This window comes from Prionailurus bengalensis, chromosome C1, assembly GCF_016509475.1.
Source record: "Prionailurus bengalensis isolate Pbe53 chromosome C1, Fcat_Pben_1.1_paternal_pri, whole genome shotgun sequence".
NCBI lineage: Eukaryota > Metazoa > Chordata > Mammalia > Carnivora > Felidae > Prionailurus > Prionailurus bengalensis.
The window spans coordinates 23,891,412-23,902,793 of record NC_057345.1 but is presented as its reverse complement, the minus strand read 5'-3'; the positions used below and the strand labels follow the sequence as shown (position 1 = coordinate 23,902,793).

At 61.0% G+C, this 11,382-nt stretch overlaps 1 protein-coding gene across 1 annotated transcript; it reads right to left on the bottom strand.

Moving 5' to 3' along the window:
- Nucleotides 1–1,214: 1,214 nt before the first annotated feature.
- HCRTR1 (hypocretin receptor 1) lies at nt 1,215–10,163 on the bottom strand. The gene is made up of 8 exons (XM_043574374.1): nt 9,968–10,163; nt 8,466–8,790; nt 8,049–8,227; nt 6,582–6,825; nt 6,037–6,152; nt 4,665–4,891; nt 3,752–3,873; nt 1,215–2,047 (listed from the first exon to the last, which is right to left on the bottom strand). Exons 2-8 carry the CDS (start codon nt 8,668–8,670, stop codon nt 1,857–1,859), a joined length of 1,284 nt encoding a protein of 427 aa, XP_043430309.1. The 5' UTR covers nt 8,671–8,790; nt 9,968–10,163; the 3' UTR covers nt 1,215–1,856.
- Nucleotides 10,164–11,382: the final 1,219 nt, after the last annotated feature.

Here is an 11,382-nt window from a genome sequence, read left to right as displayed (position 1 = left end):
GAATTTTCTCCAGCTCATCCGAATCCCCCCAAAGGGAGGCCTCGGGCCCACCAGGGGACTGAGTTCAGCCAGCAGGGTAGAGTAGAAATGAGGCCATTAGGGGAAGCTTCTGTTGTTTCTTTGCTCCCACTGAGCCAAGTGTCTACTGAAACCTGCCTCTAGAATGGTGCCAATCATAGTGTCAGCCTTGTGCTAGGCCAGGGCCAAGGAGCCCCAGGCCTGGGTTCGTCCCCGTGGGTTGGTCCCTGTGGGTAAGTGGTTCCGAGCTCGGGTCCAGCCCTCACACCTCACTCTGCCCACTGGACCTCCGAGCCCGGCTACACGAAACTCCACACACAGCTTTGGATCCTAAGGCCAGCGGGAGTGCGGAAGGAGAGGGCAGCCCGTCCTGCCTGGCAATGACCGCACATCTGTGAAAATGGCCACGAGCGCCAGGTTGGTGAGTCATCCAAGGGGTGGATGACATACTTAGGCCATACCTTCCACCTGCTCTTGGAAAGCGCGATGTCTAAGAGGAGGGGCGCGAAAGCATTCCCGGGCTGGGCCCCTGGCAGGACCGGGCCTTCGCCCCATTTCTTGACGGGTGAGGTCAGAGGGAGCCCGAAGCTCCATTAATCAAGTTAAGCAGAGCCGGTGGTGCGCACGGCCGAGCCGGCCCCTGCCAGATGCCTCCCACCCTCTCAGCAGAGCGGTGCTTCAGACTGCACTCCACTTCCTGCTCTGGCAACGGGGATCGGGGCCTCTGGCAGCCCTCTAATCATCCTGGTGGCAGACGGAGCATGTCTGCGGCTTTCTCTTTTTATCCTGTGAGTTCAGAGAAAGTAAATGCGAGCCCGATTTCCAAGAAGGGGAAGGTAACAGTAAGTCAGTCTGTGAACCCTGCTGTCTGCCCACCGCTCCCCGCCCCGCACACTGCTGCCGCCATCCCCCTTACCTCCCAGAGGCCGCCAGGCCCAGAAGCAGACAGATGTGTCAAGGATCCGGGTCCCGGGCATTGGAGGGTTGGCACCGCCTGAGGGGGCGGCACCGTGTGCGCTCTGAATCCTGGCTAGGAGCCCCTCTGGGATCCAGTGTGTTGGGGGTGGGGGGTGGGAGCGGTCAGCAGATACTAGCATTCCAGTGCTGCCTGTCTGCTCCCCTCCCCCAAGCTTCCCCACCTTCTCTCTCCTCACCTAGGCAGCACAGATTTTGTGCAATGACAAGGAAAGGGAACATTCAGTGCCAGGCTTTTAATTACAATTGCTTCAGGCTGCTGGCCTCCATGCCAAATGGCCACATGGAGAGTGTTCTATCACACCAGAAAGCCAACGGAGTCCAGTCTATGGAGTGTGCACCGGGCGCCTGGTGAGGACGGGGCTCTGTTCCCGCTGGGAGAAGGCTGGATGGACCCAGATTAGTTCGCACGGGCCTCAGAACAACTGGGCTTTAGCCGGAGCCACTCGGCCAGATGGGAATGCCTGCCGGGACCCTTACAGCAGACTCCAGGGAAGGCCTGTGATTGGGTGGGAGGGGGATCTTTGGGAGGAAGGCCAGGCTGCGGAAGGACGATGGGGATGGATGGTACCGTGGGGCACAGCCACTCGAGAGGAATATGATAATCCTATCCATGACACTTCCCAATCTACAAAAGGCTTTCCGCTTTCTCGAGCATGCTTAATCCTCCCATCAATCCTGCTTAGGAGACAGGGCTCAGAGAAGGGAAGTCACTTGCCCAGAGTTAAACAGGCAGAAAACCAGGTCTGGAGCCCCAGCCTCCCCCCTGCATCCAGCAGTCTCCACGAGGAGGTGGGTCCCCCAGGAGCCAGAGGAGCAAGCCCAAGGCTTGCACACCCTGCCGCCACCAGGGCAGCCCTCGCTCAGGGCAGCACGGTGGTGACACTGGTGAGCACCACGTGCTCAGGGACTTTGGAGACGGAGCACCGGCTGTGCAAGGAAAAGGACTTGTGGCTGGCAGAGGAGCGGGGACTGGGGGCCTTCGGAGAGCCGCAGGGACCCAGGCCAGGCAGGCAGCAGGAGAAGGCGGCCTTAAACTGCTCCCGGAATTTGCCTTGGTTGGAGACAGAAGACACAGCCATAAGGAGATGGACGAAGCAGGAAGGGCCTTGGGCCCAGGGACACCCACGCAGCTCCAGCCAAGCTGCCTGTGAGGGGGCGGGAGGGCGGAGCAGAGCTGGGATGGAGAAAGCCCGAAGGCGACCTCGTCACTGCCAGGGAGAGTGAGGACAGAGGCCCTGGAGCAGTTCCCAAGGAGAAATGCAATTTTCATCTGATTCCTTGACTGCGCTCTGGCTCTGAGCCGGGCTCAAAACGTGGTGTCTGGCTTAGGGGCCTGGGGCCACCTCTGCCCTCCTTGGTGAGTAGGTGGAAGGGCTCAGGCCCCCCAGCCGGGGCTAGGCTTTCCCTACCTGTGCCCCATGGTGATGGAAAGAACAGCAGCAGCCTGCACAAAGCACGGTGCCGGGCACCCCTGCTTCCCCCCCGCCCCCCTCTCATCCCAGCACCCTGAGAGGCTGGCAGCTTTTATCCTCACCTCACAGGGGAGCTGCATAGAGGTGCAGAGACTTGCCCGAGGTCACCCAGCCAGAGTTCAGGCCTGGTTCTCATTCCAGAGCCCTTCGCTTCAAGGGGAGGACAGAGTAGGGAAGGAGGGACTACCACAGCCACGTCGGTCAGCCAAGGGACACCAGGGAAATAGATTATGTCCGGAGCAGAAACCTCCTTGACCATGCTTCTGTGGGGCCCCAGTGGAGGGCTGGGCACACAGTAGGTGCTCAGTTAATGCAACCCAGACAGGAAATGCCCAGCAAGAAGTCTGCTGCCGCCTCTGCCGCAGCCCTTATCTCTTCTGTTCTCCCCTCTGAGCTCCGGGAATACTTCTTCAGTCTCAATGAGGGTTGTGGTACAGACCCCTGGCCCCTCCTTCTCCAGCCTTTCAACCTTTTCTCAAAGATCACTTGTGCCCAGGCTTGAACAGCCATCTGGACCAGTTTGTTAGGCCTAGTTCTGGGGCCAGACGTCTCGTGAGCCACTCTTCTGCTGAACCCAGGTGGGTCCGAGGGTGGAGGTGTTACCATCCCGAGACTGGGAGGTCCAGCGAGGGGTGCGGAGGTCCCAGCGAGGGGTGCAGAGGGGAGTGGCCTGGGGTACGGCTGGGGGAGTGGAGATGCGGGGACTTCCAGAGAGGGGACAAGATGGCTGGTCTTGGGGGCAGGTGGATCCAGGGAAAACCCCTCTGTATTCTGGCCACTCTGCCTGTACCTGTCTAGCTGGGCATAGGGAAACCCTTTCCTGGCCCTGGGCCGTCTCTGCTGGTGACCCTCCCTTCCCCCGATGACTCGGTTACACAGTCACCTTCCCAGGCAGGCACTCCCGGCACCTCTTCCCACAGGCCTGGCTCCTTCTGGAGCCTGTGTTGGCCAGACCGGCCGACTGAAGGCCCCGCTGTGCAGGCACCAGGCGGGGGTGGAGGTGAGCTGGCCTAGCCCCTGCCTTTCCCACCCCCTCACTGGTCTGCATAATCTGTACAACTGGATCCGGGCCGCCGGTGGGAGTGAGGCCCGCCTTCCACTCAGACCAGGGCTCCTGGGCAGGGCCGTGTCTTTTCCTGATGCGGGTTCCCAGAGCAAGCTCACGACGATCCCCAGGAGGGATTAGGGGCCATCCCTTTATTCAGCCTGGATTGGGGGTTGGCAGCCTGTTGTCCTGGGCACCGCTGCCACCCTCGGTCGCCCCGCCTCCCCAGCCCACTCACCACTGAGGAAGTTGTAGATGATGGGATTGGCTGCGCTGTTGGCATAGACCAGCCAGTGGGAGAAGGTGAAGCAGGCGTAGACGGCCTCTCGGTCACTGGCTTGGCGGAACATCCCAAACACCCTAGGGCCGAGGGGACCACAGTCAGAAATGGGGTAGATGTGTGTGCATGTGTGCAGGTGGGGCAGGAGTCGCTACCCTCATCTAAAAGACAGGAAAACCAAGGCTCAGAAAGGGAAAGTGATTTGCCCAAGGTCACACAGCCCGGAAGCCGCCAAGCACAAACTCACACTGAGATAGGCTCCTGACGAGCAGCCCGCGCTTCTTCCCTGCACCCTGCGGCCCCTCACGTGCCAAGCCCCGTCTTCCCTCCGCTTCGAGCCCTGTCCCTCCAGACGCCTGTGGGGCCTCGTCCCTCGGTCTCTCCCTTCCTTCAGATCTCTGCCAGATGTCATTTCCTCAGATGAGCTTTTTTTTTTTTTAAAGATCGTATCTTAAAACACACACACACACACACACACACAACCGCACCAACTCCTGTCACCATCGCTCTCCTCTTTCCCTATTTTGTCTTCATAGTAGTCTCACTGCCTGCCAGTACAATAGAGACTTATTTCTCTCTCCCGCTAGATGTAGCCTCCACGAGGGCAGGGACTTTGTCCTGTGGTCACTGTTCCCAGCCCCTGCGATCAGATGGCTGGGTGACTAGATGGAAGAATCTTCACAATAGCCCTGGCAGGCCAGGACTGTTATTATTCACGTTATACAGATGAGAACTTGAGGTTCGGAGGCTCGGAGAAGAGAGATGACCCACCCCAAGGCCACACCGTGGGTGAGTGCCCGAGCCGGTCTTCCTGCAAAGCAGAGAGAGCCCCTTCCTCCGGGCCCACCCCCACCCCCCCTTGTGCTCTCACCTCTTGAGGACATTGAGGACACTGATGGGCAGGTAGCAGAGGGCAAACACCAACAGCACCACCATCAGCATCTTGGCCGTCTTCCTGCGAGCTCGCACCTGCTTCACCTCGGCCAGGAAGGCCCGGGCCCGAGGCGGGGGCTCTGTGCTGGGGCCCTGTCCCTGGTCCTCCGACTGGTCTGAGGGCCGCTTCCAGTTCCTCACCAGGGCCGAGGTGGTGCCAGGGATCTGTCCAGCACACACAGAGATGGTGGTGGTGGGCGGAGCTCCCGGGGAGGGTCCTTCCCCTTTGCTGGGTCCCGCCCCCCGGGGTGGACCCTGGGGCAGGGTGCAGGTGGGCGAAGGGAACAAACGCTCTCGCCGCCATGCGAAGAAACCTAATATTCACGACGAAGACTGACACTCCGGACTGGAGGGTGAACAATGCACTTTCACTTTCCATTAGTTCATTGTGAGCCCACCCACAACGTGCCTTCTGGGAAGGTGTCACTGGCCCTTAGTTACAAATGACACAACTGAAACTCAGAGAGGCAGAAGACTCTAGATCATCAGCTCCTGTTGTGGGGGTAAGGGCGGGGGGTGAGTTGTGCCTCCCCCTGGCCTGTGCCTGACTGTGGGGAGGCCTGGGCAAGGGGTGAGCAGGTGGGCAGCTCGGAATGGCCTGGACCTCAGAGCACAGTCCCTGCCTAGGTCAGTGCCTGGAAGCCTACGAGCGTTGCAGGCTCCCGGAGCAGCCATAGATATCCTTGAAGTCTCACACCACTGGACACCTAGATCACCCCCCACCAGAGGGGCGCGGGGCTACAGCTCAGGAAACTGGGGGTCTAGGGCCAGCTCAGCCACCCGCGAGTTACGTGACCTTCCTCGATCGACTCGCTTTCCTTCTCTGAGCCTCAGTTTTCTCATCCATTAGATGAGCACAGTGACTCTCGCCATCCTGACTGGGGAGCTGTTAGGGGTGGATGGTTAAGTGCTGGCAGACTGCGGGCTGGTCACGTTCTGGTCTGTATCCTCTCATTGCCCAAGCACGGGACCCAGAACTTGGTCCTGCTGGTGCCAGGAACTTCTGAGCAATTCTCTCCCCCACACTCCACCCCAGACAGAACCTGCTGTTGGTCAGTTGAGATGGTTGTGAAGACATTCCTGCTACTAGAACGATGATTAGCTATTAGATACTGAAACTGATATTAGTCACTAGCCGGTTCCAGGGGAGGCACTAGCACTTCGGCCTTGACCTTGCCATGTCCCTAGGCCTTGCCTCTCTCTGGTTGCAGCCAGGATGGCATGTTCTGAAAGCACAGGACTGTCTATTCCCTTAGACCAGTACCCCCGTCCCCTCCCAGCCGGGACAGTGACACCAGAGTGGGCCTCACCTGGCGGCCCCAGAGCTTGCGGAAGATCTGGAAATAGGCCATGGCCATGAGGCCCAGCGGGGCCAGGTAGGTGACAATGAAGAAGCAACTGTGGTAGATCTTGGGATAGAGGTCATCTGTAGGGGTCGAGAGATAAAAGGGCTGGACCCACCGTGGGAGCGTCCAGATTGTCGTGCTTAGCAATGCCACCCTCCCCCAACTAGAGCCATGGAGCCCAAGCAAGTGGCAGGGCCTGATACAGACACCGTGGCAGAGAGACCCCGCAGCTGCCCGGCCTGGGGATGTCCATTCTGGAGGGACTCCTAGCAGATGTCTAGACTCGAGGAGGTACCCACCCTGGTAGGTGGCTGTTCTATGGCATCCGTGAAGGGGTTATACCCACCCTGGGAGGGTAGCCGGTAGAAGGCTACTCCAGGGTGTCCTTTTGGGAGACACCCACCCTGGGGGAGCCCACCCCAGAAGTACACGGACAGACACCTGCCCTAGGGGTATGTGCCCCAGAGGTGCCCACTTCAGCAATGCCTGCTCAAGGCTCCCGCCGTTACCTGCCCAGTGTTCATCACAGACCGAGAAGAGCCGGGTGCGGTTGGCTAGCTCGGGGAGCACGCTGCGGCATTCCATGACGGCGGCCTGGGGCACCATGACAGCCAGTGACACAGCCCAGATACCCAGGATGGAGCCACGGGCACGCCGGGCGGTGCTCTTGAACAACAGCGGGTGGCAGATGGCATACCAGCGGTCCAGGGCGATGAAGCTGAGAGTCAGCACTGCCACCGACACAGACACGGCCTGCCCCATGGGGATAGGACGTCAGCCTTCTGGGGGGCCACCCACAGACGTGGGGCGAGGGACGGGGCTCCAAGCCCCGAAATACCAGGCAGCCAGGGGTGGTGCGCATCCTGACCGCACCACTCACTGGCTGGGCGCATGTGGGTAGATCACTCACCCTCCCTGAGCCTCATCTGCAGGACGGGACCAAGTCATCCACCTGGAGGGATTCTTATGAGAATCCATGAAATCATGGATGGAAAACGTCCAGGTCGAGACCTGGCCCCTACTGGGTGCTCCTCGACGATGAATAATAACTTGGGCTCATGGAAACTACTCCGTGCCACTGTTCTCTTTATCCTCGCCACAACCCCGTGATGTGTACTCGCACCCCCGTGTCACAGATGACGACACTGAGGCACAGAAAGGTTAAATAATTTGCCTGAGGTGAATGTCCTCACCGCTCCCCCCCCCCCCCACCCTGTCTTTATTCTCAGGGTTGCCAGAGTTAATCCATTGAGCGGAAGACCTGAAAACGACGGAAATCCGAGAGGCATTTCTCTCTGCCCAGGAGGCCATCCCTTCCCCGGGCCGTTAGGAAAGAGCCTCATCCTGGGAGGCAGACACAAGCCTAGGCCAGAGGTGAAGGTGGGCACTGCCTCCAGGAGAGCACCGCCCCTGTGCTCTGGGGTATGAGGAGAGGGTCGAGGGGTGCAGCTGAGGGGCCATTCTGGCCTCTGGTCAGCCCTCTTTCCACCCCACCAGCCCCATCTGGACATCCTGATTCCCACCTCTGGGGGAGGGAAGGCCCTGGCCAGGGATGGTAGGGGAGGGGGGATACTTTCCAGCGACCCCCGCAAACCAGCCCCCTTGAAATCAAAGAACAGGCTCAGCGTGCATCTGCGTCTGTCACCACGGGCTTGTGCCTCTTTCCTCCACTGTGTCCCAGGTGCCTGGAGGTGACTGTACATGTGTCCACACATGGGTGTGTGTGTGGGGGGGGTCTGCGGGTGTGACCAGGAGGGGATCTCTGCAGGGGGAGTGTGTGGGGCTGTGTCTGTGTCCTCAAGTGTCAGGCCTCATGGCCTGTCCCCGCTGATAATAGAGAATGACAGTGCAGAGGAACTGAGCCACCGTGTCCTGTCTGAAAGGCAAGTCTGAGGGTCACTGAGGTCTAGGCAAGGCCGTGGTTTCTGGACTTGGGATGACAGAGGGGTGACGAGCAGCACCCGGGCAGAGCTCACCTGGAGATAGGGGATGACCTTGCAGAGGGCATGACCGAAGAGCCAGGACTCAGTGATGTCCACCAGCAGGCTGGCTGGCAGGCAGATGGCTGTCACCAGCACGTCAGCCAGGGACAGGTTGACAATGAAGTAGTTGGTGACCGTCCTCATGTGGTGGTTCCTCCACACGGCCAGGCAGACTGCAGGGCAGGTGGGGAGGTGGGAAGAAGAGGAGGAGGTGAAGCCAGGGGCAGAGCCACGCCCATCCTAGCCAGTGTCTCTCCCCCACCAACCCCCCCCCCACACACACTACCCAAACCATCTCCCACACTACCCAGCCAAGGGAAGGTAGGGGAGGGGGAGAGAGAGAAGTGAGGCCTAGGACCCCTTCCAGTCCCCAAGGGAAATCCGCAGCACCACAGGAACCTCAACACCTACCCAGCGTGTTGCCCACCAGGGCCACAAGGAACACAGCCACGTAGGCAGCGATGAGGACCCACTCGTACTGCTTCGGGTACAGATAATCGCGCCACAGATAGCGCAGGAACTCGTCTTCGTAGTCAGGAGGCACCGGTGACGGTGACGGTTCCCCACCACCAGTGGGGGTCCCCGTCTGGGCCCCTGGGGTGGCTGAGGGCTCCATGAGCTCAGAAGCTGCTGCAGCCGAGGGGCATCCTGGGCTCTGCAGAGGGAGGGGAGCCCCGGCCTGGCCTCAGCCCACTTCCCTTGCACCTAGGTCTCTGGGGTCCCAGCCCCAAACCTCCTGAAGAAAGGAGGGGAGGAAAGAAGAAAGAACATTAGGAGTGTGCCAGGCAATTAGCATATAAGCTCCCTCTTAATTCTCACAGTGCTGTTAGGTTACAGTGAGCCCGAAATAGATGGAGAAAGACAGATGTGGCTCGCATCTCAATTTCATGCAAGTTGCTCTTGGGTAACTTACGTCGCCCTTTTCAGCCTCGGTTTCCCCATCTATCCAAAGGAGTAATAATCACCTGCCTCACAGGGCCACGGTGAGGCGTAGTGAGGTCTAATGCATGTCTAGGGCTTTACCCACTGAGGGGGGGTGGGGAGAGCCGGCTTCAGGGTCGCCTGGGGCTACCATTAGAGAACCCTGCTTTGCAGAAGCAGCTCAGAGGGGTTGAGCCCCTTGCTCAAGGTCACCAAGCTACTATGCCAGGTCTGTCTGAATCCACCAAACACCATAGATTTGTGAGGGGAACCCATCCCGATGGCAAATGTTCTCTCCTGAGTCAGTTCACAGGCCTGAATTTTTTGGTTGAAAAAATGGTCAAGGGACGCGTTAGCGACCCAGGGCCCGCCCCCCGCCCGCCAGACCTGGACCCTCCCGGCTAGGATACACACACACACACACACACACACACACACACACACACGGGAGAGGTGTAGGGAGGAACCGACCACCTCCCCGGAAGCCAGAGAAGAGCCCCAGGCTCAGCGGCCAGGCCCCTCAGACCCCCGGGGCCGCGATGCGCCCCGACGGCCGCCAGGGGTCGCTGGGCCGGCGCGCAGGCCGCTCTCTCCATTCATAAATCGGGCCTCGCTCCCCGCCCCTCCTCTTTCGCTCAGACCCCTCCTTCCCAAGGCTGGGCAGGGACGACCCCGGACGTGTGTGGGAGGGTTGCCGGGCCCCGGTGACCGCTGGGGGGAGGGCGAGGGGGGCTCCTTCGTACCCTCTCCCAGCGCCGGCGAGCCCACTCCCTCAGCGGGACCTCCCTGCACCTCGGGCGCTGTGGGAGGCTGCGGGGAGTAGGTGGGGGAGCGAGGGCGCTAGGGGTTCTGCAGAAGCCTGCCGGGAGGAGGGCACTGCCTACTGGGGACCCCGCCTCCCAGCACCCAGGTTTTGCCCCGAGACTCCTGGCTCCCGCCGAGGGTCCTTTGGAACCCCCACCCCGGGCCTGGGGATCCCCCAAGCCCCGCACCTGTTGGCTCCGGGACCCTGGCGTCCTCGGCTGCTGGTCCCCGGACTTTGCACCGGGGACTCCGCCTCCCTGCCCGGAAGGTCGGGCTCCAGGGGCCCGGGCCGGGGGAGGGGTCCGGGGAAGCCCCCTCCCAAGGCTGCGCTGCCTGGGCTCGCTCTGCTGGGCGCGAGCCGCGGCTCCAACGCGGGCTCTGGCTGGGCGCGGGCTCCGCCGGGCTGCGCGCCGCGGGGAGTCGGGGGGGGGGGCGGCCGGGCGGGAGGGGCCGGCGGGGAGGGGAGCCCCCAGCCGGTCTCGGCTTCACGTCGCTCAGCCCGAGACTGGGAGGGCGGGGGAGACGCTCGTTCCTCCTCGTCTGCCACTTCTTGCTTCCATCCCACCTCCATTCACGCGTCCGTCCGTTCATTCATACGTTCGCGTTCAGTCGGCATTTACGCCTCCGGTCCCTGGGCGTTCAGAGCGCACCTACTGTGTGCTGGCGGGCCCTGGGCAGCTTCGGAGGGCCACAGCGCGGAGGAGGGGGGGTCCCAGCGCCAACTCTCCTCGCGGCCTCACCTAGCTCACGAGGATGATGGCACAGGTGGGTCACAGGAGTGAGAGCCGGTGCCTGCACCGCCCCCGCGGCCAGGCTCCGGCAGCAGCTGCTGCAGTGAGCGCCCTCCTCGTCCATCTTCCAGCGCGCCCCCCCCCCGCCCCGTTCTATCTGCCCCCCTCCATCCTTTTCCTTGGTACCTACTTTAACCCCCTCCCAAGATGGATGGATGGTAGGTGGGGGCAGGAAGAGGGAAGCCAGAGGGGCTGACTAATTCAACAAACACGTACTAAGCTGTGTGCCAGCCAATGAGCTAGAAAAACACAGCTGCCACTTGCATAGGCCCCGCCATGCGTGATCTCACTCATTCTTCAGGCCAATCCGGGGAGGTGGTTGCTATTGTCCCCATTTTCCGGATGAGGACACTGGACTCACTGGGTTCAGTGGCTTGCTCGAGGCCACACAGCAGAGGCAGAGGTGGGGTTCAGGCCTGTGATTCTCTCTGGGTTTACCCACCTCCTTGCCGGACAGAGGCGCCCAGGCGGGCTGGGGGTGGGAGGCTCCCAAGCCAGCAAATATGCTATCGCACGAGGATTGCTGTGAGGAGACCCAGAAGGACAGACTGCTTCAGCCAGGGCATCAGGACAGACTTCCTGGAGCGAGAACATGGGGACCTGAAAAATGAGAAGGTAGCCTTGCGAGGGGGATTGTGGTGGCCCCAGAGAGGGTTCCAGGTAGAGGAAACAGCAGGTGCAAAGGTATGGAGGTTGGGCGTTTCAGGAACCACAGGTAGGCCACGAGTGACCCCCCCGGGCATCAGGCAGCCACCTTGGCTGTGCCTGCCTCAGGACAGGACCTTCCTAACACATCAGATCCCACCATTCTC